Source organism: Peromyscus leucopus, chromosome 5 (assembly GCF_004664715.2).
Source record: "Peromyscus leucopus breed LL Stock chromosome 5, UCI_PerLeu_2.1, whole genome shotgun sequence".
NCBI classification, from domain to species: Eukaryota; Metazoa; Chordata; class Mammalia; order Rodentia; family Cricetidae; genus Peromyscus; species Peromyscus leucopus.
In genome coordinates this window covers 11,094,997-11,122,109 of record NC_051067.1, presented here as the reverse complement: position 1 = coordinate 11,122,109, position 27,113 = coordinate 11,094,997, and the positions used below count along the sequence as shown (strand labels likewise).

At 47.9% G+C, this 27,113-nt stretch overlaps 1 protein-coding gene across 2 annotated transcripts in view; it reads right to left on the bottom strand.

Annotated features, from left to right (window-relative positions):
- Ror2 (receptor tyrosine kinase like orphan receptor 2) overlaps positions 1-26,372 on the bottom strand; it is a 184,347-nt gene extending 157,975 nt beyond the window's left edge. Inside the window, exon 1 of one of the 2 annotated variants that reach the window (XR_005091556.1) lies at positions 26,038-26,364. Coding sequence is in view for 1 of the 2 variants with exons in the window: in XM_028863789.1 (XP_028719622.1) it covers positions 26,038-26,146 (109 nt within the window). In the remaining variant the exon portion in view is untranslated. Of the gene's footprint in view, positions 1-26,037 lie in introns of both variants that reach the window. The other variant, XM_028863789.1, reaches the window with a different exon arrangement.
- Positions 26,373-27,113: the final 741 nt, after the last annotated feature.

The window sequence follows — 27,113 nt, the reverse complement described above, 5'->3', positions numbered from 1 at the left end:
CAATAACCACACTGCACGAGGATCCAACTCAGGAAGGCTGCATTAGGCAAACACACTAGAAAGTTACCTCTCCCGGGCATGCTCTCTGCTTCCCAGGAAGTACTTCAAACCTCCAGTAGAGGGCTGGCAAGATGGTTTAATGGGTAGAGCATCTGCAGCCTAAGTGTAAGGATGACCTGAGTTCAGATTCTCAGAACACATACAAAGCTGGTCAAGATAGCATATGTCTGCGATCTCAACACTCCTAAAAAGAGGTACGAGACAGACAGGAAAGTCTCTCTCTCTCTCTCTCTCTCTCTCTCTCTCACACACACACACACACACACACACACACACACACACACCCCACTCCCAGTAACCCTCTAGCAAGGCTCCACCTCACAAGTTCCCACAACCTTCCTAAACAGTACCACCAGCTAGGGACCAAGTGTTGGAACACCCATGCAAAGTAAAGGGACACTTCACTTTAAAACATTGCCCATGTGACAGAGGAGGGAGAACCCGAGGTACAGCAGTCTCTACCTCACTCGGGGTCATAAAGAGAGCTGGGGACTGCGGCCAGCAACACCTACCACCTGATGTGCAGGAGTCACCCTTCCAGAAGGAATCAGTCTCCTTCCCTGGCGGCTTTCAGAGTTCAGTATGCCTCCGTTTCCCCCATGGAGAAGGAAGAAGTGCACACAGAGCTGCCTGCCCGCCTAACTTCCCGAAGGATCCAGAAGTGAGTGTTGAGTAATTCTTAGCACTTCTTTCTTAATTCTAGTACAGCCTGGAACAGCGCCTCTGAGAACATCTTTCGAAGGACTTCAGGAAGCCAGCGCTCCTGGGTCAATATGAAGTCACATCTTGGCTGCACTCAGAAGAGCAACCGGAAGAGAGGGAGAGGGGCTGTGGCTTGGGGCCAAGGCTGGCCCGATCTAATCAGGGAAATTGGTTTCCGTGGCCACTAATCGTTTCTGCCCCAGGAATTTTTCCATGTTCTTGCCAGGAGTGCAGCCCCTGCACTGGGGACTGCGATGTGGCTTGGTGGCAGAGCCCCTCCCTAAGCTGGTTCCCAACACTGAAAAAACAAAGAAACAAAGCCTACAATCAAAAAGACAAATAGCCAAGCACTCTCCTGGGAAACAGAGGCAGAAGGATCTTGGTGAGTTCAAGATCAACCAGGATTCTATGAGTTCCATGATACAAATGTATCACACTTTCTCTTATTGTGGAATCTAGACTACACAATTATATATATGCATATTATATTCATGATATATAGATACATATGTATACATAATATGGAATGTAGGAGGGTGACTATTTGAGAAGAGGGCAGGAATCAAGGGGGGAAAGGGGGAAGAGGGAAAGAGAGGGCAATGGGGGATGTGAATATGAATACATACATGATTTACATATATGAAAGTTATCGTAATGAAACCTATTATTTTATATAATGAACATATGTTAATGAAAAATACAATATGCAGTAAAATGAGATCCTAACCCTCTGGGCACACACTTCACTGAAGTATCCTCTCCACTGGGGTGTAACCCTGAGAAGACCCTGGGTCCTACCCACCCATTTCCCTTGCACCTCCTCCATCCCTAATGCCAACACTCACCGAGCTTCACACTCCTTGACAAACTCAAAAATCCCGAGAATTTCTAAGCATCAGTCCATCCCATCCATCTGTTTCCATGACAGTCATTTTCTTCCCAGTTCTGGTCACATGGACATCAAGCAGAGCTTCCCGACACCAATGGTGGCTGTGTTGGGAGCACTTGTCCATGTCTCAGCACTGGGATTTCCGAGAGTTATTTCTATTTTGCAACTAAGAAATAGGATTTGGCAGGAACTCTTTGAGGATAAACTACCACTGTCTCCCAAGAAGCCAACAAGGAAGAAAAACAAGATCCTTTGCAAAATCCTTAAAAAGAACAGACATCCTAAATGCTCAAGGATTCCCATATGCTGTGGAAAAGCTCTTAAGACGAGGGCAACCAATGAGTCAACAGACTCAGCTTTTCTTCCTCGCTCTCCAGCTTTTTCCCTTCACAGTGGCTCCAAAATTAATCCCCTGTGTTTACTCATGTGTTACTTATCTGTTTCCCATCACCTTCCATTCATGGAAGGTCATTTATTTCTCCATGACCTCTCTGCATTTTTCCCACTCCCTTCAACAGCTGGAGAGCAAGACCACAGCTCAGCCATTTCGGCTCTGGCACAGATTTCCAACAGCCCCTTCAAGGGGAAATCTCTGTTCTGTCTCTCCTACCATTGTGCCTCCCTTATCCTGTTACTAATGTGTCTTCCATCTAAACTGCTCAGCCAAGCTCACCTACAAATCAACTGAGGAAAAATAAACAGACACATGGGGAAGAAACTATTTGCAGAGAATGCCCTCCCCTCAAGGACTGAAGTGTGGAAAGGGAACACAATTCATGGACAGCCTGAGGCTGGAGACACATGCATTATGCAAAGGGCAGAGAGGACCAGGTGTCCTCACCAGGAATGGCCCTGTGGCCACACAGCTTTCCATGCTGAAAAGATGTGCTCCATGTTGAAAGAGAAGGCATGAGTGACTGAGCAAACTAAGAACACCCTGGAAGATTCAGGGAAGGTCTGAGGTTTGGCCACCAATCTCGGTTTTATTAGGCAGGTCTAGTGGAAAAGTCAAGTCGATGGGGACACTCTTTTGTAGGACATGTTGGGACCTACCCCTTCCTCTCCCTGCCTTTGCCTCCAGCTGCCATGAGCAGCTTTGTCCAGCACATTCTCCCACCATGGTCTTCTACCTCGCTACAAGTCCAAATGCAACAGAGTCAATGGATCATGGCTGAAGCCCCATCATGTTCCTCCTTAGAAACCGATCACTGTAGATATTTTGTCGCAGCAACAGATGTAGATGGACCAGCTAGACGCACTAATAAGACTACCCTGGGACCCAGGTAGCCACATACTCTCATTGCTGTCTCTGTATTGGGGGGAAGGCAGCTAGGGACCAGCTAACCTTCCACCAGCATCATGGAAGCACTCTTGGGACTCACAATTCACAGAAAGTGTAAGGAGGCCATCTTTAGAGTCCACTGGCACCCCTTTAACAACAACAGAATAAAGGACAACACAACAGAGGTGTCAGTGTTGCTGTGGGGACGCTGGGACAGAGCCGTGAGATAACTCAGTGGGTAAAGGCACTACCACATACATGTGCCATGGCACACACATACCAGCCCCCCCCCCCACACACAGAGTAATAAATAAAAATACTTCAAAAATAACGAAACTGGAGCCCTCACGTGTTCGTGGGAGTCGCGGTGGAGAAAGGAAAGCTGGCACACTGTGAAGGAGATATCTTCCTTCAGCCGCTGTAGCCAAGTCCAGAAATCCCCCTAAAATGTTAATCATTCAGTTCCCACAGGTCATGACAAGTCCACTCCTAGGCATATACCCAAAATGACAACAACAAACAGGGCTGGAGAGATGTCTCAGTGGATAAGAGCACTGTCTGCTCTTTCAGAGGACCTAGGTTCAATTCCCAGCACCCACATGGCAGCTCACAACTGTCTGTTCCAGGGGAATCCAATATCCTCACACAGACATACATGCAGGCAAAACATCAATGCACATAAAAATAAATAAATAAATCATAAATGCTTTATTTTATCGGGAGTTGCCTTGATTGTGGCATCTCCTCACAGCCCTGGAACAGTGACTAAGACACTGTGGGTTTCCCCTAAACTCATAATATCCATCCAAGCAGAAGGAAAACATCAGACCAACCGCAGCTGTGGGGTGTTCCGTCAAACACTGACGGGCCCTTCAGAGCTGCCAGGGTCACCACACAAGTCAACTGTGAGACACTGTCACAGTTAAGAGCAGCCGACAGAGAGAACACAATGCCATGGCCTGAGTGGAACCCTGGAAAGAAAAGGACAACAGGAGAAACCGAGGCCATGGGACTAAAGGGTACTGTTGTCAGTATGGGGCAGCCACATAGGTTCCCCAATTTTGAGAAAAGCACTATACTACAGATGTTAGTAAGGAGGGAAGTGAGGTGTGGAGCATGAGCATTCTCTTCACTCTCTCTCTCTCTCTCTCTCTCTCTCTCTCTCTCTCTCTGTGTGTGTGTGTGTGTGTGTGTGTGTGTGTGTGTGTGCTCATGCACATGTACATGCACACACATAGTTTAGGTGTGCATACACATATGTGAGCATGCACATGGAGGCTAAGTTAATTCTAGCTATCATTCCTCAGGCACAGTCCACCTTTGTGTGTGTGTGTGTGTGTGTGTGTGTGTGTGTGTGTGTGTGTACACATGCTCAGGCCATAAGTCTGCATTAAATGTCTTCCTCTATTGGCCGCCACATTATTATTATTATTATTATTATCATTATTATTATTATTATTTTGGTAAGGCCTCTCATTGAACCCAGAACTCATTGACTCAGCAAGACTTGCTAGCCAGCAAGCTCCGCTCCTAAGATCCTCCTGACTCCCTACCCTCCGAGTGCAGGGAGGGGCTACAGCCCCACACCGCTGTGGCTGGCTGTTACGTCTGTGATGGAGACTCCAACTCAGGTCCTCATGCTCATCTGGGAACCGCTTTACCAACTGAGCCATCTCTCCATCCTCCCACTTTTTTTCTTTTTTGATACATGGTCTCTCACTGGCCTGGAACTTGACAATTGAACTATGCTTGCTGGCCAGTGAGCTCCGGAATCACCAGACTTCACCTCCCCAGGCCTGGGATTGCAAGTGCAGACTTCCATGACCCATGACCCATTCTCACATAGGTTCTGGGAATCGAACTCAGTTCTTTGTACATGACTGACTCAGCCATTTCAGCCCTGACTTTATACTTCTGTGAACTTAAAACTCTTCCAAAATAAAAACTTGTCCCTTCAGAGAGGAACAAAGTGCCGGCACTCCTAGGACATGAATGAACCCTGAAAACACTGTATTGCATGAAAGAAATCAGCCACAAAAAGGCACATATGGAAATGATTCTACTTATATGAAATATCAGAAAAAAAACGAGCTTTCAGAGCCCAAAGCACACATCGCTGCCAGAGCCCTGGGAAAGCTATGATTGTAATGGGCACAAGGTTTCTTTAGGGGGCAATGACAACATTCTAAAACTGATTATGGTGTCAGTTTCAGGACTGTGAACACACTAAAGAACACTGGGTTGTGTTCCTCAAAGTGATGTTTTCTGGCATGTGAGTCATAGAAGGCTGTTATTAAAAAAAAAAAAAAAAAAGAGCCTAACAGTGGAAAAATTGAATCACACACTTCACACAAACATGGTCTTCAATAATGCATTTCATTTGGGGAGCCCTTTCAAGGATACAAAACAGCAATGTGAAATACTGTTACCATGTCTCCTACTTCCTACCTAGCCCTGCCTCAGTTTCCCCTTATTAACCTCAGGCATTAGCCTGTCACATGTTACATCAACAAACCAGTTTTGACGATGAAGAGAGGCCCAAGCCTCCGGGTATCTTCCTGCCAACCTCAAATGGAGAATGATGCTGTCTCCTTTTTTTTTTTTTTTTTTTTTTTTTTAAGTAAATGGAACTCTCAATAATAATAATAAATAAGTAAATAGGTAAATATTGGGTAAGAGACTAGGACAACTATTCCTCGGGGAAAAAACAGAGGGCTGGTAGCTAGGGCTATCACTCAGTTGGTAGTGCATGGCTGGCATGCAGTAGGCCCAGAGTTCAATGTCCATAACTGCAACAAACCATATATACGAACAATCCCATGAGAAGATGCTCACAGCACTAATTCTCAGAAAAATGCAAATCAATAACCACTGTGGCATCACTTCACACCAAGGTGGCTGTTTAAAAGCAATGTTAAAGCTGATTAAGCATTCTGCTGTGGCTCAAATGATCTGCTCCGCCAGCGCTGCCCAAGCCCTCCTCCTTCAGGGTACAGTCATCTGTGCGCACGTCACGCCCCTGGGCTCTGCTGGCCACACCCTCCTGCCCCGCTCCGCTCCATCTTCATGTCATGCCAAAGGTTTCTCCAGCTAAAAACGAAAGCATTATTAACAACAAAAAAAGAAGTTACTGAACAATTAGCTTTCAGGAAGGCAGCGATCACTCAGCAGAGAAAGAGCTTGATCTTTTAGGGAGTCAGCGAAGCAGACGCACACAGCAGGCTCTTGGTCGCACACGTGGAGGAAATGACGGGGCAAAGGTGTGGAGCCTGGCTGTCCACAAGAAATGGGTGACCATGGAGGGTCCAGTGGGGTGCCCTCTGAAAACAGTGGCCACCAAGCTCCCTGCTTGGCTGGAACGCCTGACAGACTCACTTTGTAATTTAATTTAATTTCTCTAAATTTTAGTGAAATAGCCAGATGTGGTGAATGGCTATCAACTACTTACACGGTATAGCAACAATAGGAAGCAAACCTTGGGCATCCTGATGCTTCATTCCAGAACCTTCCAAGTAAAGAAAATTTGTCATTATTTAAATGAATTTTTAATTGGCAAACAAATCAAAGCTATGGCAAAGTGCTAAAGAAATGTCAAAAAAATCTGAGTGAATGCTTGTGTCTCAGAATATCATGAAGAGCATTAGAGGACTTCAAAGACTGTCTCATAATTAACAATAATGTGATTAGGAGAGCTTGTCAAAAAGAATCCACTCTCGTGGAACCCATTCACTGTACTGTTTCGGGGGGTGGGGTGGGTGGGGGGTGAGGTGTAACAGTACTCCAGAATTTAGTGATGATGGACACATGGGCAGAGAAGCATCAACAGGCTCTTGGAGACAGGGCTGTCCCCTTAGCAAGGCACACATAACCTGGCTTCTGTGCACTCTGTACAATTTCCTTTTTCCCTTTTAGAGTGCGTGTGTGTGTGTGTGTGTGTGTGTGTGTGTGTGTGTGTGTGTGTGACAGAGAGAGACAGAGACAGAGATGTATGTTGTTATGAAGGGACACACGTACGGAAGCTGAAGGCAGCCTTAGTGTCTGTCATCCCAGGGATGTCTTCCACCTCTCGAGCTGCAGTTTCTTGCTGGCCCAGAGCTTGCCTTGGTGCTCCTTTGGCTATCCAGAGAACTGCAGCGATCCACCTGCCTTTCTGCCCCTACCCAGCACAGAGATTACAAGAAGGAGCCACCATACCAATCTTTTCTATTTTAGTTTTTGTTTGTTTCCTGGTTTTGTTTTTGTTTTATGTGGGTTAGTGGAAAATGAACTGTGGTCTTCCACAAGGAACTGACTGACTGGACTACCTTCCCAACCTCTCTTTTCTAATATCGGTACCCAGTAAGGGAGACACCACTAACTCTGGAGACCATCCCACCAAGAGCTGGGAAATCTTGGGGGCAGCCAAGGGCTGGTTGATCGACCTTTCCCCTTGCATCAGAGCCCTGTCATAAGCCATCTCCTACACAAAACGATACCAAGAAACATCTCTACCATCAAAACTCTGAAGCTAATCACCAGCAACCAGACATCTGGAGACACCCAAGGTTCCCAAGCTAACAAACTACCCAGGCCAGTCCTCATTAGCACCTACACCACCTAACCCTAACCCTAACCCTAACTGTCCTCTATCCAGCCTGTCCTTCCTGAAGAAACCCAAGAAAGGCTTTCCCCCTGTTCTGCTCCCCTCTCCTCTCCCTGCTTCCCTCTCCTCCCCCCCTCCCCTCTCCTCCCCCTGCTCCCCTCTCCTCCCCCTCCCCTTTCTCCCCCCCACTCCCCTCTCCTCCCCCTGCTCCCCTCTCCTCCGCCTGCTCCCCTCTCCTCCCCTCTCCTCCCCCCGACTCCCCTCTCCCCCCTGCTCCCCTCTCCTCCGCCTGCTCCCCTCTCCTCCCCCCTCCCCTCTCCTCCCCCTGCTTCCCTCTCCTCACCCCCTCCCCTCTCCTCCCCCCTCCCCTTTCTTTCCCCCCCACCCCCCTCTCCTCCCCTGGTCCCCTCTCCTCCCCCCTCCCCTTTCTTCCCCCCCACTCCCCTCTCCTCCCCCTGCTCCCCTCTCCTCCTCTTGCTCAGTTCTCTGCCAAGCAAAGCTGACGTTTCTTGGGCTGCCTTGGGTTTCTTGTTGGAGTGTGTGCCCTTCTCATGAGCAATGCAAATAACAGACTCTTTCCATGTAAGAACAACTAAGCGGGGCTGAGGGGAGCTGGCTCAGCAGTGAACAGCATTTGCTCTCTGCGGAGAACCCGGGTTTGGTTTCCAGCATCCATACGACAGCTAACAGCTCTCTGTGAACTCCGGTTCTGGGGGATCCTATAACCTTTTCTGACCTCTGTGGGCACCAGGCACACTTGTGGTGCACATACATATGTGTAAACACACACATAAAATAAAAATAAGTAAATCTTTTCTTTTCTTTTTTTAAATCACATAATCCCATGATAGACCACACACCACAATGTGGTACTGAGCGCTGAGGGCCACACAGAGAAAGACAGACATCACATTCCTGTGGACACTCCCACTCACAGGCGCTGGTAGGTAGAAAGGCCCATTCTCAGGAACCCAAACTGCCCTGCTGGATTTGGATTCACCATTCAAAGGTTCTGACTAAGCCATGCTAATGCATTCCATGACCCCACCCCCTGGATGCCTGAAATCATGGACAGTAGCTAAGCCTATAAATACTGATTTTTCCAGTACACGCCTACCTGTGCCATAGTTGACCTTAGTGAGCAGGCACTGGGAGATTAAAAATAACGAACAGTTGGAGAGATGGACACTGAGTGGGCAGAGCACTTGCCATGCAAGTCTAATGGCTGAGGGTTAGATCCCTGAGACCCACACAAAAGTGGAAGGAAACTGGACTCCAGAACATTGCCCTTTGACCCAAACACACAAACACACACACACACACACACACACACACACACACACTATCCATGCACACATACATATACAACAATAAGAAATAAATAGAATTTAAAAAAAAAGAAAGAAAAATAACTGACAATAAAATAGAAATCCAAATACTGTAATAAAATTGCCAGCATTATTCCTCTTGTGTTTGGGGCCATTGTTAAGTAAAGTAAGGAATGCTTGAATACAGACACTGCAATACTACAGGCATTGACCTGATGACCAAAGTCTGTGGATGGAGTAACAAAGGGAAGCACACGTGCTGTGAATACATTAGACAAAGATTCTGTGTGACACTACTCCTGGGAAGACATGAACAAACTTCTACTCATCCCAAATAGGGAAACCATAACAGACCTAAGTAAGAACAGCACCAAAGTCCAACCAATGAGTTTCCCTGGGGTGACTTACAGGAGAATGGGTGAGGGGAACTCACAGGATCGGGGGTAACTCAAAGGCAACTGCATCACCAAGGTCCACCCCAGCATGGTGCCACTCATAAAAGCTAGAATCCTAAAGCTCTCTACACAGCTCAAAGGCAGCGGACAGCTAAGATTCTCGTGTGCTCTGGAGTACTCACTGCTTACATAACCTTGGTGGTGGCAGTCTTGTGAATCTAGTCAGTTTCAGAGACTTCCTGAGACTTTTGGGTTGTTTGCTTTCTTAGTCTTAACTAGTCTTGCTTCAGAACTTTGTGAATTTTAAGAAGCTTCCTACAAGGAGAAAATATTTTCAATCAGAAGAAACTTCTCTACAACAAAATTGAAGGTGCCCTAAAGGGAAGAGGAAGGAGGGCAGGCGATGATGGCATCATACCTCTCAGAGTGGTCAGCATGCAAGTCAGACTTAGGAATTCTTCACTTGTGGAATTTTTCATTTTAAATGTAGACCATGTTTAACTTCATGTAACTGAAAGCAGGGAAAGTGAATCTGTACATCAAGGAGCCTCTGAACTTCCTGATCTGCACAAGGGACCCACAAGAGCAGCCCCATGTCCACTGCACACACTCCAGGCCTCTTTAGAAAGCCACCTGGCATTTGTAGTCCAGAGAACACAGAGCTCGCCTGACATGTCTCAAGGATTGGGAACTAATTCTGACTATAGCTCAGAATACTAACTGGGAATCTCATTAATCAGGAACCTGTGAGTCTTACTCAGGCTCCACTTTATGTTGCTGTAGGGTTAAAGGAGAAAACCAGGGAAGATTACTGACAGTGGATGACAGGGGTCTCTGCAGATTGCTGGGTTCGTGCTACTTACTTAGTGTGTTTGTATGCTGTAGCTCTGAGTGATCTTGTGGGAGAATGGTCATCCTCTTGTGGTTCCTATAAATCCAGAAACAATAAACATCCACATCCAAACTTCTCCTAACAGTTCTCAAAATAAAATCCCTCCATGGTCCAATTTGGGAAACACGGTGTCAGAAAATACAAAGCAAGTCACTCTCTGACTGCAAGCAAAGTTTCCTAAACCTGACCACTTGGAAGCCAAGGAAGCAGTGCTCAGCCACTGCCACAGAAGAAGAGTCACAAGTGCCACTTGTGGCCGTGGCAGCTTCAAGTGTAACCCAGTTGGTCAGTGAGAGTTCACTCAGATTACACTTTTCAGTTAGAGAGCAAGTAAGGACCGCTTCACCACGGCATGGCCAGTGGACAGAATGAACTCCATCCTACAAAGCAAATTCCATTGCTACCATGCTAAGGAAGGAACATCCACAGAGTAAGAGACAATAAAAGACACAGAAAATGGGCACCGGAATTTTCTTTGAGTACCTGCTGTGGTTTAGATGAAGGTCCCCAGAGGGTCCACATGCAATGGCTTGGTCCCAAGGAGTATGCTACTGAGGCACTAGAGCCTTTGAGAAGGGGTCCATTGGGAGGTTTAGGTCATTGGGAATGTGCCCTGAAAGAGGACTGTGGACCCCAGCCTCTCAGTCACTCTCTGATCTTGCTCCTAATGTGTGTTTGCTCTAATTCACATTCCTGCTGTACTTTGCTGCCTTCACTAGAGAACCAAGAATAAGGCCACCCTGCAGAACTGAGAGCCACATACTAGGGCTTTCTCTACCTTTTCAGTAGCCTGTGTTATGTAGTTCATTATAATAACACAAAACTAATACAGGCTCCATGGGAATTCTTATTAGGTCAATTTGTGATGCCAAAACAATACCACCAAGGTGACTTCTGATGCATGATGGTGGCACAAAGATGTGTCACTCTGTTCCCTTAGCTCACACACTCCATGTTTAAAAAGCAGGAGAGAGTCAACTCTAAAGTATGAAGAAAGGTGAGGCTAATCAGGTGAGCACCAAAACCCAGCCCACTTCCAAAGGACCTCAGGAAAGAACCCAATGTCTACCACCTCTAGTGGTATCATCATGAAATGTCCCACCAACAAGTGTCCTCTTCACAGATGCACAAAACACTAAGCATTCCCAGGGACTTGACATCCACTGCACAAAACACCAGGGAGCTTTTCCATGGAGCCCTGGAGCTCACTGTACAACTTACAGGCAGCACCACAGGCCAGAGGCTCCTCTCCTCTCCTCTTTTTATGTAACCTTAGGGAGGGAGGGACTTACTGAATCCATTAGTTTCAGGGACTTCCTGAGACTTTTGAGTTAGCCACTTCCTGAGTCTTAAGGAGTGTATTCCAGAATGGGATGTTTCAACTCAGAAGAAACTGCTGCACAATGCTTTCTGGATGGGCAACTTTATCAGTTTTCTTCAGTCCTACAGGCTTAGCACTGTCCTGCGAAGACTGAAACTCCAAAATGCTCCAAGATTCAAAAGATTTTGCACATCAATATGGCAGCAGAAGTAGAAAATTCCACATCTGGCTGCCTGTGACAGATCATGGGCAAAGAATAGGCACACTAACAATGCCGTGAGAAGTGACTTCTCAGGCTTTGTGTGTATAAAACAGAAGTGAGCCTCATATTGAGATGCGGCTCCCCCATAAATACACATTACATGTATGAAAGTATTCCAAAATCTAAACAGTTCTGAAATCTGAAACACCTCTGGTCCCAAACATTTTCAGTAATGGAGATTCAGCGTGTAGTAACTTAGACAGAGGCATTTCACTTCTGGGAAGCGACTCCACAAATACTCAACAACTGCCAACACACAGACACTCAAAACCAAGGCTGTTTCATGTAAAAGTGGGACTGCAGGGAAAAAGGGGACAGCAAGGACAGGGTAGGGGAATGTGGAGGGCAGGAGGAAAACTAACACAAAGTATGAAAGAAGAAGCCCCAATGAAACCCATTATTTTGTATGCTAACTTAAAATTAATTAAAAATAAACTATGCATATACAAATGACAGATATTAGCAATGGTTTTTGTTTGTTGTTTGTTCTTTAATGAGGAAGTTGGAAATACACTTTTTTGTTTTGATGAGCTAGGTCTCACTATCCTGGGTTGGTTTTGAACTCCGTATGTTCTCAAGGTTGGCCTTGAACTCCTGATTGTCCTGGGCCTTGCTCCCGAGTGCTGAGCTGGCAAGGCAGCAGAACCTGCATAACATGGGAAGACCCACAGGAACTATTACAGTGAGGAGCCTCGCCGTGTGTGGTCTAAGTGACTGCACAGAAACCATTATGAAAAACAGTGCTAAGTGGAAGAAGCTAGTTTCAAAGGCCACATGGTCCATGATTGCATTTAAATGAAATTTCCAGACCAGTCAAATCCTCAGGGACAGAAAGTAGATTAGTGCTTGCCAGAGAATGGGAAACAGGAGGGGGGGAAATGAAGACCAATTGCTAATGGGTGTGGGAGTTCCTTGGGGAGTGGGGGAGGCAGGGGGTGGGAGGAGGCGGAGGTGGGGTGGGGTGGGGGTGGAAAGGTTCTGAAACTGCATGGTAGAGATGAATGTTCTGACAGCTTCAACTGCTGAGTGGCACACTGTAGGCTCACCTGGGAAGGGCGGCTCAGTGACCTTGTAAAAGTTGGTCCAGGGTTGAAGAGATAGTTCAGTAATTGAGGACACGGGCTACTCTCCCAGAGGATCCAGGTTCAATCCCCAACACCTAAATGGCAGCTCGCAACTGTCTGTAACACCAGTTCCAGGAGATCTGACACTCTCTCCTGGCTTCCGTGGCACCAGGCACACAAATGGTGCACAGACGTACTTGCAGCCAAACACTCAGAGACAATAAATACATACATAAATAAATAAATGGTTTAAAAAAATTAAGGCATTAGTCCAAGCCAAGCAAAGCTTCCCCAACTCTCCATTCTCCATCCCTGTTTTCTTCTTCAGTATACTTATAAAAGTTGACCCAAGCCAAAGCTCATTCAAACCCCCCAACCCCAACACACAGCCTCAAATTCACAGAAGGATTCATCCTCTTGTTGGAGATAGAAAAGCGACGATGAAGAGAATTTTTAAAACTTAATCTTGAACAGCTCACTTCGTGCTCCATGCTGGCCTTCCTTCTTCCTGTTTTCCTTTTCCACCGGCCACAGCTTCCACAGTCTGTAGAAATACAGTCGAGTAGGAGAGATCTGACTCCAGCTTCCTCTTAGACATATACTTTTCTCGGATAAGAAGGCAGATGCATTCAAAGTTTGGGATAAAGGGAACCCTGACTGAACTCTGAAAACATACTAAACCCTTCACTAATGAGAGGTAGGTAATTGGTACAGCACTCTACCTTGCGAAACAATGGACTTTCCCATTGAAAGAAAAGATGAGGGTATTTTATGTTCAAAACGCTGCTGGGATGTGGCTGTCAACCCACATCGTTCCTAACGAAAACGATTACACACTGAATACTGCAAGCAACTCGGGAAGGCTGAAGCACAGCCAAGCCAGTTGACTCATGAGAGAAATTACGTTCTTGGCAAAACTATTAACACCCTCAGAAGACAGAGTCCTTCCAAGTGGAATTCCTGTCCTGAGTAGTCAGTAGGTTCCTTCTTAAAAAGCTATCTCCTCTCAAGTCCCCAGAGCCACCTGGGTCACCCTCAACAACCTAGTCCCCTGTGCCCACCTACCTGGGCATCCACCTCCACCACCCAATTGGTGAACTGACTCAATGCTTCTCCAGAGGAGCTGGTCAAGCAGCCCTGCACCCTGATCTCACCCTGCCCAAGGCATCTCCTTCTTCTTTCTCCTGCAAGAGGAACTGTTCCTCTCTTAAAAAACAGGACAGTACCAAGTTATTCAAAGGACAAAGGGCACTTCCTAGAACCCCTTCCCTTCCTATCTGTTGTTACACAAACACATACACACACACACACACACACACACACACACACACACATGAGACAAAGCCCTCCTATGGGTCCCAGTCCCCAGAGGCGAAACCATCTGCTTCATACTTCAAAGGGCTCCCATGTGTCCATGAATCACAATGGTTGACAGCCACATCCCAGCAGCAGTGAGGATGTTTGCTTTTGTTGGCTTTTGCTTTTGTCTAGTCCTCTGTAAGGGAAACAAGGACCAAAGAACAGTAGGGAGCCGGGTGTCCTGGGCCTGGGTTTGGGCAGTTCGGTCCTTGAGGGGTCCAGGCAGCTGTCCCTGGGGAGCCGCATGATCCCTGGTCAACCTGGTCCACTCTGAAACCTGAGAGGACTCTGTGAAGAACTGCCTACCCCCATCAAAGCTTCAAATCTAATCATGGCCCTCCTCTCCCTGGGCAGCTACCCTGAGAGGGCACTGGGACAGGTTGGCAGCTGATCCAGGAGCTCTGGGGAGCAGGCCTCTGCTGCATAAGGGCCTGCAAAGAAACATACCCTGTAGACCATGGTCATCAGGGCAAAGTGGCCACAAAGCTCCCGGCGGGACAGTAGTGCCCTGATCCCAGCTGACCTAAGTTGTGCGGAGGCACACAGTGACCTGCTATCCACCTGATGAACACAGTAGAGAGCGGTCTTCAACCACACTCACTCCAAGACTGAGTGTCTCTGACTCTCCACGCTAACACTGACCCATGCTGGAGGCAGGGTCAACAGTCCCCACCACAGGCCCCAGGCTTGGCAACACTTGGCCAGCAGTGCAGACCTCGTATCAACTAAATTCCTGTGCGCTGACTCTGGAAGCAAACTCAACATCCAGCAGCACGTGATGAACACTTGCTCAAGTGTCTGTGTCACTTTGCTGGGGCTGGGGTGTGCACCTCAGAAATCCACACACTGAAAACTTAATCCTCACATTTTTGTTAAAAGCATTTGGAAGTGGGGCCATTGGGAGATAATTAGGGTTAGACGAGGTAACGAGGAGAGGGGCCATCATGGTAGCTTTGTAAGAACAGAACATCTCAGCTGGAATGCTTGCTCTGTCTCTCCACGAGGCCCTCACCACATACTAGCAGCACCAGATTCATGGACTGCCAGCCTCTAAAGCTGTAAACCCAACATTTCCTAATTTATGACTAGGGATGTGTCACAGCGGCGTCTTAGGCATACTGGGCCCACACTAGCTCTTCTCCCAGCCCTGTTCATTAAAAATTAGTCCAACGGCTCCACTCTGCTGTAGCTGCCAAAACAAAGTGCCAGTGACCGGGCAGCTCCACAGCAGACTCCGGGCTGAAGCAAAGGAGGGACGGGGAGATGGAGGAGTCGCTGGGGGGCCTCTTCCCAGTGCCCAAGAAGGCCAGTTCTAGGCTGCTCTACCATCCAGAAGCCAAGCCGTCGCTCCCAGTCAGTACATTTTCTATTGTTTCCTTCTGGGGTGTCTCTTCCAAACCCTCCCTTTTGTCTTTGGTTCTTTTGTTGCTGTTGTTTCAAAACAGAGTTTCCCTGTGTATCCTTGGCTGTCCTGGAACTCATTCTGTAGACCAGGTTGGCCTCGAACTCACAGAGAACTGCCTGCCTCTGCCTCCTCTGCCTCCCGAGTGCTGGGATTGAAGGTGGTGCCACCACCACCACCTGACTGACCCTCCCTTTTGTAGGACACTGTTCCTTAGGAATAGGACCCACCCGAAGTCCTCATGGTATCATCTCCTGAAAGCCACTCTCTAAAGGAAGGTCACAATCCAAAGAACCAGGAGTTGGACCACAGCATATCTTCCTTTTTTGCAGAGGGAACCACAATTCAACCCTACTAGTACAATATTCATGTTATAAAAACGTCAAAATGACCCTCATTTTAATATCTCTAAAAGTGGAAACTAGGGAATGGGAGATGATTCTGTGGGTAAAGAACCTGCAAACAAAATATGAGGACCTAACTCTGGATCTCCAGCACCCACATAAAACCTGGATGTGGCGGCATTCTTCAAGGCTAGCCCTGGCAGAGGGCCAGGCAGATCCCAGGAGGCTCACTGTCTCCAATTCGGGTGAAACAATCAGCTGCAGGTCAGTGAGAGAATCTGTCTCAAAAAATAAGGTGTGGCCGCCACACGTTCCCACGAGAAAGCACACACACAGATACACACATATGTGCACACACACAAACTGGAAACTTGGGGCTGCAGAAACAGCCATATACCCCAGATTCCTATTCTTGTGGCCACTTACACAGGAAAAGGAATTTCTACAGTTCATGGTGTAATGCCCAGGATTTCAGTTAAGCAGTTGGCCAGGGAAACAGACTATCTGAGGAACACTGGGAGATTCCATGGGCCTGAATAGGGACAGACTTACACAGCATTCACAGTAACATGAAATAACGCCTGGAGAGGAATGAGCACCAAATGTTTTATAAGTTCAGAGAACAACCCACCCCTCCCCCATTCCCCAAGAGCAGTCTGCATTCCCAGAGAAATCAAGATGAATTTCTGTCTCAACCTCCACCCCTCTAACTGCTCACAGGATGTCCCAAAAGTCCAGCTGCACCCCTGATGCTCCTAAGAATTGTCAGAGCCAAGACACTTTAATCTCAGCACTTGGGAGGCAGAGGCAGGCAGGTCTACAGATCCAGTTCTAAGACAGCACGGACTACACAGAGAAACCCTGTCTCAAAACAAACAAACCAACAACAAAAAAAAAGCATTATTGGGGTTACCCACTAAACTGATTCCCACCTGCTTCCTCACAAACTCTGGTTTTAAAAAACAAGATGGATGGTGATGGATGGGGTGACCCACTCCTGATGTCAGCAGCCCCCACTCCATTAGTCTGTCCAGGTCCATCCACAGTCTATTCCAGGGCACACAGGACACCAAAATCAGCAGACAGTTAAGTCTCTCAGAGAAAAGAACTAAACATCCTGACCCACTCTGTTCTTTCCATGTGAGAGCAATCATCCCGACATTGCCTGCAGTCACACAGCACCCACAGCACCCCTTGTCCACGGCCCACAGCACCCCTTGTCCACATGGCCAACACAACTCCTTGTCCACACGGCCCACACACCCCCTTGTCCACACAGCCCACACAACTCCTTGCCCACATGGCCCACACAACTCCTTGTCCACACAGCTCACAGGATCCCTCGTCTACATGGCCCACAAGACACCTTTTGCACATGGCACTTCCATATTACAAGCTCACATTTTGGTTTTTGAAACTTTCCTCAATTTCTTTTTTCAAACATTTTCAATCTATAGTTTACTAAAAGGAGGTGCAGCAACTCAGTAGATAGCTGCCTTCCACACACCTTTAATCCCAGCACTCAGAAGGTAGAGGCAGGTGGATCTCTGTGAGTTTCAGGCCAGCCTGGGCTACAGAGTGAATTCCAGGACAGCCAGGGCTGTTACACAGAGAAACCTTGTCTAGACAAACAAACAAACAAAAAACAACAAAAAGCTAGCTGCCTTCTCCCACTAGGGGCCTACAGGAAGGATACAGGATAGGGCTCACTGGAGCTCCTGAATCCTGAACCACACCAGAAGGCAGCTTCTTTATTAGGATGAAGAAGAAAATAAACAGTTAATGTGAGACCCCCCCCTCTGCACCCTAAGACTTTATTTCAAGGACAGCTGGTCAGAAGCAGAGCAGAGGAAGGTGGGAAGGAGCAAGCGCACTGAGACAGTCTAAAGGACCACACAGGACACATCACTGCTGCTACAATCTTACCTTGTCCTGTCCAGAAAGACTTGAAACTGCCTCTGTTGGGATCCACAGAGCCCTGTGCTGACGTGTGGTCCCTGTAACCAGTGTGTATCCAGTGTGTAACCCGCACTGGAGAGAGAACACTGCCTATCTAGCTTACATGACCTGCAGATTTTCTGTGGTTTCAGTGTACCAAAGCCTCATGCTCACCGGTCATCAGACCACGGAGTATGTGCTAGCAGGCGGTGCCAATCACCCTGAAACTGGCAAGCTGCACACCAACTGCTATCCCCCTATACTGCTCTGACTCCCGCCACTCCCTCTCACTTAGTCATGGGAAGGAGTCAAGAGCAAAGGAAAACTGCATTCTAGCTTGTACTGTCTTGATGACAAAGTCAAACTCCTTTTGTAAATCTGTGGCCTTTTATATTCATTGTCCTGCAAACTCCCTACCTTACACAACACTGACTGCTAATAACACAACAAAGTTGTTCCGAATAGGACCCTCCCTGAGCCTGCCAATCTTGCTTTATGACCTGATTCTTGTCCTTGATGATCTTGACCAGACATTTCTGGTCACCTAGAGAAGGTCATATCTGCTCTCTCTGGTCTAGTTATTTATTATCCCCTTGCAGGTTAAGGAAAACTATGGAATTGAGAGCATGCACATTCGCTGTTCAGTCCATCACTAAGACTCAGTTGCTATGGGATGTCGTTCTGGATGCTGTGAATGTGTGTTGCTCTGATTGATTGATAAATAAAATGCTGATTGGCCAGTAGCCAGGCAGGAAGTATAGGTGGGATAAGCAGACAAGGAGAATTCTGGGAAGAGGAAGAGCAGAGTCAGGAGTCACCAGCCAGACACAGAGGAAGCAAGATGGCAAGGCAGAACTGAGAAAAGGTTTATGTGGCTAAACATAGATAAGAATTATGGGTTAATTTAAATGTAAGAGCTAGTCAGTAATAAGCCTGAGCTAATGGTCATACAGTTCATAATTAATATAAGCCTCTGTGTATTTATTTGGGTCTCAGCGGCTGCAGACCAGGCAGGACACTTCTAGCTCCGTCCTCAGCCCACTTCTTTCTTAGACTCGATACTCATTGTGGGCCCCACCCAACACAATCCACATAATCTCCGCACTGATTAGAAGACATCTTGTTCACTATGAGTCCCCCTGGCTTCCTCCACCTCACCTAGTCATTTATGTATTAAAGTTAAGTGTTCCCTCAAAATCCATGACCACTCAGAATTCAGATGAGACCCACCCTGAAAAGCATATTTGTGGTGGTAATAAGGAATTTGAGATGAATGCATCCAAGATTCAAGGTAAACTCTAGTAATGGTCTTCTGAACTGAAGGAGTGAGACCATGTGAGGCCAGAATTGGGGTAAAGACAGACATGGGTGCAAGACAAGGAAACCAGGAGTGTGGTTATATTTTATTTGTGCTCTAAAATAAAGCATAAAATAAAGGTCAGGCAGTGATAACACACATCTTTAATCCTAGCATTCGGGAGGCAGACATCATCGGGATCTCTGTGAGTTCAGGGCCAAACTGGAAACAGAGCCAGGCCTGGTGGCACATGCCTTTAATCCCAACACTAGTTAACCATAGAGGTCTGGAGGTCTGTATAGATAGACAGGAAGTGATAGAACTGGGCAGAAAGAAGAAGTCATGTAGCTGGGCAGAGAGAGAAAGTAAGATGGCATGGTATATAGGTGTGAGAACACAGGAAGTAGCTCTCTCTTGGGCTGAGGAGTTGGTGAGGTAAAAGCTGGAGGCAGGGGCTTGTTCTGTTCCTCTGATCTTTCAGCTTCACCCCAAAATCTGGCTCCAAGTTTTTACTTATAAGATCATTTAGCAATTCTAGTTGCATAAGAGCCACTAACAAGTGGAAGATGGAAAGAAGATTGTCCTGAACAATTGTGGGGGCCCAAATTACTCAAGGTCAGAGAATTTGAGCTTGCTTTACCCAGCAGGGCTGCATAATGGGATGATTTCGCCACAGGCGTGGTTACCAGGTGTTTGGAAGGGTCTGCACTTGGCTGTACTGCTGTGCTTTGATCTTGCAAGGGGGAGGTCTTTTGCCTCTCCCCTTGGCATTGGATAAAAGCCCTTTGGAATAAAGGAGAAGGTGGCTGGGTATTGACCCTGGGCCCTCCCGAAACTCTCTTGTGTCTAGCTATCTTGCTATCTAATACTTCCTCATTCCTCTTTCCTCCTCCCAAGAACCCTTCAACAGGTTGGAGCTGGATTGCAACACACTCTCACAAACCATTTCCAAACTGTGGCCATTACGACTCACTGTCTGTACTGCCACCTCCCAGAACTGTGGGAAGACACATTTGTGTGACACCACGAGTCTACAAGACTCACATATGACTTTCTGATTCATTTTCTGTCCATATTGAGTCACAGACTTCCACTCTGTCCATGCTGGTCTCATTGCCCCACGTTAGGCCACTGGAGAGCCTTCCGACTGGTCCCTGAGTGCTGTCAACACACCCCCTGTTTCAGACCTCTGACCCCACTCTCTACCCCAAGAACATGTTCCAGGCTCGGCTTGGTCTTCCTTGTCATGGTATATCTTCAGCCATCCCTCCAAGGCAATCCAGCTCCTTTAATGTGTACCAGGGTTTAGAGCAATAAAGATTGGGAACCAGGAACACTTAGTCGTAATGAGGTGCTAAGAACAGCTGTTATGAAAAAAATGAATATGGTTTAAAAACTATGGTCTGCTATTGAATGTTACATCTAGTGTGGTTACATAGGAGTCATACGGACACCTCCAATTCCAACCCGCTCCTCCAGATCGCCCCTGCCTTCCCCCATTGCACATGTGTATCCCCACTCATCCTGCAGAGAGATGCCTCGCTGCAGCACTGAGCACGCTTCCCATTCACTCAATCCTGTTGTTTATACAAAGTGCCAATTCCCAATGGAAAACCTATGCTACTGAGGTGAAGGCCGGGTGTGTTTGCAGATGGTGTTTGGTTTTCCCCATCCGCTGAGGCTACACAATCAAAGCATCACTGACAGGAACTAAGGGTCTCTCTCCTGGACCCCAATGGTGTCCAGTCACCATTTATAATAAGACTTGCCTACCTACTGGCATTCAGTTCTAGTTTCCTGGACCTCTTTGGGACTTACTTTTACATTCTCCAAAAGTGTTTGCTTGTTTGTTTGTCTATTTTGAAACAGGGTCTCTCTACACAGTCCTTGCTGTCCTCGAACTCACTATATAGATTAGGCTGGCCTCAAAATCAGAGATTGATCTGCCTCTGCCTCTGCCTCCCTGGTGCTGGGATTAGAGGCATGCACCACTATACTGGACTCTAATATTTTAGAATTTAGTTTGAATGAGCAGAGCTTCAACGTGTTCTGAAAGGCAAAGCATACCAAGAGTTGAAGAATACACTGAGAACAGAAGGAAAGTCTCTGAACACAATACAGGCTGAAAGGTTTCCCTCCAAGATCAGAACAAAACAGGGTGTCTTCTGTGGACCCATGTTCAGCACAGTGGTGGAACAATTAGAGTGAATACATAAATAAGGGAGAAGTACAGTTGTCTGTCTGCAGCTGACTTATACGATCCTATAGAGAGGCTAAGATCCACAGATGAGCAAATAAATTCTGCAAATTCACAGAAAAAAAATCAGTCTGTATAAGCTAACTTCTATACACTTACTAATAACAAATAACACACACATAAAAAAGGAAATTAAGAAAGCAATTTCAATTATAATAACACCCAAAAAAGAGAGAAAAAACTTAGGCATTGTTTGTTAACTGTGGAAGCAAAATACTCAAAAGATTGCAGACTATAAAACATTGATGAATGAAATGAAAGACTTAAATAATCTGTGTTTATGAACTGAAGGCAACACTGTAAGGAAACCAATACTACTGAACACAACCCAGAGTCAATGCAATTCCCCATCAAATCCCAGCTGGCCACATGTGGTAAGGGCATCTGCCATGAGGCCAGTGATGTATTTTTTTACGTTAAATAATTTTTAATTTAAATAGTCACATGCACTTGGAAGTTCCTATATTCCGCAGCATAAAAGGTACAAAGAGTTAAAGCCAAAATATTTCTGTAATTTAACGGTACATCCAGTTAGCTGTCCTTCCAGGAGGACGTGGAAGCCATTAGGCTGGGGGTATTGGTGATGGCGGGGGAGCCCTCCCCACCTCCTGGAGGTTCTGGGCAGCAGCCACATTCTCCTGATAACATCTCAGAAGTGGCAGAGTGCTTACTGAAGCTCATTCCAACACAATTAAACGCACACACACTTCCCATTGGGGCTTAAGACCTTCGAGAGGCCAAGCTACTTAGTTGAATTAGGCTCATTTTTTTTTTCTGTAATTATTTCCTTCCCTTTGGTTTTCTGATGGGGGGTGCTATCAGAATTAGAACTTAAAGAAAACACACCCAGAAATCTCATCAGTGAGCTAACCAAACTAAAAACAATCCTACTTGAAAAGTGTTATGAAAACCTTCAACATGGTCCAACCAACTGCTCCTTGGCCACTCTGTCAATATAACTTCCAACAGATTACACCCTAGACAGTTTTTATGAGCACTGCACATGTAAGCAGAGCTGTGCCGCCCTCGTTTCCAACTTGGCAGGCTCTTCAACAAAACCAAATAAATACATGCTAGACAAAAAAGGGCCTCTGGAGCACCAGTCAGCTGCCGCCATAATTCGTGGGCTGCAGCTCCTCCAGTTACTTTGATTTTTTTTTTTTAAGTCCCAAACTGGAGAGGTTACACCACCCACTGAGCCCCTCAATGGGACTAGTGGATCAATGGAATGGTGCAAACCTAAGACCCCCAAAGTCACAGTGGCCAAATGTCCTTTTTAGCCAACAGCCCTTTCCACAAAATGACTAGTAACCACACACACCATAGAAAAACATAACCCTGGCTCTGCTGTGAAACCCTGTGTGTTAGGCATTGTGGAGTGGGGTCCCCTCCAAGCAGTCACTGGAGTTCCCCAAGAAGGAAACAGCCTCATGAAGAGCAGTCCCAGCCAGGGAATCCCGATTAGGGTTCAGCAAAGCAACCCAGTGGTCACCAATGGGTAGTAAGGAACAGTGTCTATCACTATTTCCTCTCCAGGTCCCCAGACAACCCGCAGATAAATACCGGGAGACCTATGTCACCTTAGGGGACACTCCATGAACCTTCAGGCAGGCATAACATTTAGTAGTAGTGGTTATAACCAGTGTTTCCTAATGACACCTTCCCATACTGGTCTACCCCACAACTCACTTTAAAGGAGAGTCAGTTCCGGGTTGAAATACCTCCCAAGAGGATTCACCTCCCCTCCCAGTCAAAGGAGCCAACCCCTGAGTATCCCATTTCCTTCAGAAAAAGGTATCTCCCAAAAAAGGCCTGCATGAAGTGCGGCTCCGTCAGTGCGGGCTGCTCAGTCCCCCAGGCAAGGACTAGGCTGTTTAAGCGGACAAGAGAGAGAGCCTCAGTTCAGAGAGAGCGTCAGTGCCAGTCATACAAACACCAATGACAGCTAGGCTCCACGCAGACAACAGGCACAGCGTTCTCCAATACAAACAGAGACTCCGCTCCGCTGCTTCCTTCCATAAGTCTGCAGAGGACCCTCGTCAAAACGGCTCCCAGAAATGCACAGTTTTAAGGCAGCGCTTTTGTTTTTGTTTTTTCTTCCCATGCAAAAATACCAAGCAGAATTCTTGTTGGCTTTCTAACCGGACCAGGTGAACTAAATCAAGTGCAGCCACGAGGCTGGGGATGTAGCTCAGTGGTAGAGTGCCAACCTAACATGCAGGAGGCCCAGGGTTCTGGCTCCCCAGGAGGAAAGGAATGTTTGCGGCTGTTTTGTTTTAAATGAGACCTGGTTGATCGAACCCCTTCACTGGCACTGTATGTGCCACAGGGGTCCACGATGCCCAGCTTCTCAAGGTGACAATCTTCTCGCCTGGATGTCAGGGCTCAACCTGAAACTGTTATTAAACACTGCAAAGTTTCAAATGTGTAGCTCTTCCTTGCTTGGTGCTCTGCCATAATAAGAAAAACATGTTTTCCTATGTACACAAAAGTCTTTTCTGTTTCCACAGTCTTCTTACATGAGATGATCTCATGTCTTCTCTTCTAAAAGACTGTCCTTGGGTACTGTGACCACCAGTCCAGGGATCTGGGCCAGGAGCCAACGGGGTCCCGCCAAACTGAGTGGCAGGAGAAGGCTAAAAGCTCATCACTCCTGCCCTCCCGAACTCTGAGTAGAGGCCCAGAGCAGGTACTTGTGTCCTTAGGGAATGGAGTCTTCCTATAAAAATATGGGATAAGAACATCCGCCCTTTAAAAATAACCTTTCCATATTTTTACATCCCAAATCATTTCAAGTACAGAACTCCCCAATTGTTGAGACTCACTCCTTGACAACAAAAAAGATCTCAAGCAACCAAATTTTCTGTAATAATTTCCCTATCTGTGTGTGTGTGTGTGTGTGTGTGTGTGTGTGTGTGTGTGTGTGTGTTTTCTGTCGACTTAACTAGCAAGCAATCCAGAAAGAAGAGAAACACGGCCTACTCTTTCTGTAGATGGTAGTTTCATTTCACTAGCAAAGAAAAATTACTTCCACATAAGGCTCAAAAAAAAAAAAAAAAAGGAAAAAGAAGGAAAGAAAACCCCTCTGATGGCTTTCCTTTCCTCCAGAGTGCAGGCGGATCTCCACCTGTGAAGGTGGCGCTCCAACTGCTACATCCCTCCAACTGCTACATCCCTCCAACTGCTACATCCCTCCAACTTCTACATCCCTCCAACTGCTACATCCCTCCAACTGCTACATCCCTCCAACTTCTACATCCCTCCAACTGCTACATCCCTCCAACTGCTACATCCAAAATGTGGGCGGACATTGCCTTTCTGGTTACAAACTTGATTTTAAGCAACCAAGGCTTCATGCTCCTTCATCGCATCAGACCTCACCAGAGCAGATCCATCCCTCGCCCATCTCAAGACGCCCCAGGCTGCAGAATTAGCAGGGGCCTCATGGCTACCAGCAAAGGCCGAAATTCCTGTGGAGGCGACCAGTTTACGAACCCCTAGTTTCAAAAGAAATTCTTGATGGTAGAGTAAGAGTGAATTCTTGCAAAGGGCAGTTTGGTAATGACATGAATTTAGGATATGCTCCACTCTCATCCTGCACCCAGCGGCTCCTGCCTTTGTGGACAGGGAGGTACCAATGCAAATCAAGTCATCAGAAACGTTGGACGCCATCAGCATCAGCTTAAGCCCTAAGGCCGCCCTGGAAAAGCTGCTCATCATTTCTCTCCTCCCTTGGGCCCCATCAGAGAAAGCGCCCTGCACAGCAGGACTGGAGAAGAGCCTGGAACCCTGCTGCCTGCCCCTGCTCCCTAATTCTCACCTGCTTGCAGGAACGCTGGCGGCTGGGGGACAGTAAGGCAGCTGTCCCAGGATGGCACTTCTCACGGAAATTTAAACTTCTTGAGCCCCTGATCCTCTTGAGCCTTCCCTCACCCAAGCGGATTCAGGCCGCAAACCTGCGTGCCAATAGATGCTCTGGGGTTAGCACTGGGAGGATCATCTCCATCTCCTCAGGCCACCACAATCATTTCTGCCCAAGTATTCTCCAAAACACTGTGTTATTGACGGGGTCTCCTGAGTCCTAACCAAGCACGCACAGAATCCCCAGAGGAGAAGGAAACTCTACGCGGGGGGGAGGGGGGGCGACTCTTCTTTCCGCCGCACAGTATCGTGTCCTGGGGGCCAAGCCCCCACTACTCAGGGCCCGCCAAACACCACTTTGGCAAACAATTACAACAAAAGGAAAACCAAGACCTTCGACCATGTGTCCCCCACTGCCCTGAGAAAAAGAGTAACTCTCATCTGAGGGCGAGGTACAAGGGATGCACGTGCATTGGAAGGGTGACCTGGGAAGAATCGATGGAGTCCCGGTCTTGGGACACACGGAGCACGTCTATGGATGCACATCCCGACTGGGACGCACTTTCGAAAAGCTCCCTGCCGCTGCCCGTCCCGGCCTGTGGAAACACTTAGTGGTCCCTAGAGCGCATCTCATTGGAATCAGCCCCAGGCGACTAAGGGCACGGGCCCAAGCTGGCGCCGAGCGCGCAGAGTGTGGCCTTGCCTGGCGCCCCTCGATCGGGATCACCGGCGCCCACGAGGCGGCCGGTAGAGAGCGGCGGAGGATCGGGCGATGCTCGGAGTGCGCACGCAGGGTCCTTACCTGCGGTCCAGGGTGTCCAGAGCAGGAGTGCCGCGGCCGTCCAGACTGTCCGGGCGCACAGAGGCGCGCGCCTCGGCCGCGCCCAGCCCCGAGCCATGCTGCGGGCCATGGGTGCTCGGTCGCCTGCTGCGCGCTCGGCCTTTGGGTTTCGGGCCGGGGCGCCTCCGCCCCTCCGCGCCACACGTCCGCGCTTTCCTCCCCCGCGCTTCCCAAGCTGGTTCCCTTCGAAGGCCACTCTGCCGTCCCTTTCTCTCTGTCCCGATGAGCCTCTCGGCTGCGGAGGCTCCGGAGAGCAGGCTCGGGCGTCCGGCCGGCGGCCGGGACCAGCGCGGGGGGCGGAATGCGGGCGGGCGCGCAGGAGGCAGGGTCCCTGGCTCGCCCGCCCCGATGGGCAGAGAGGCCGGCACCGGCGCCCTCTGCCGGAGCGACTCGAGGGCGGCGACCCCAGCGCGCGGGAAGGAGCCCTGTCCGCCCCCGCGTCCAAGGAGCTGCCTGCTATATTTGCCTTCCCGCCAGCGCCTCCGGACCTTTAGGCACAAAGGTGGAGCCTCCGGTTCATCCACACTCCCAGGTACCCGAAACTGTTGCCACCCACCATCAGAGTCCTGGAAACCTGGGGACCTGGGTCACAAATCAGAAACTAGGCAACACTTAACCAAGTCAACCTCACCTCCATGAGAACTTAGTTACCAGGTCTTCAAAATCCCAGGCAGGGATGCATGAGAGGTGAGGTGTGGACTTCGCAGAGATGTTCCAGAAAATAACCGGCCAGGTCCTAACAGGCGCCCTGCCAAGCCCCTCGGGAACAATCAGGACCCTCCAAAAAATGAGCAAAAACTGCAAGTGCAGCAGCAAGGAGGCTGCCCGCGGGAAGGCGATGGTATCTGAAGTCCCAGTGGCCTACTATAGTTTACTGTTGAAAGTAAATTGTGTCTTTTTACACATAAAGAGCAGAATGCTATTTGTTCTCTGCAGAATCCCCCAAAACGTGCAAATGTAATTTACTTCATTTATAAAAAGACATTTGTACGCAATTCAGATTGCATGCTTTCTTGATTATTCTTTCTTTTGCTTAG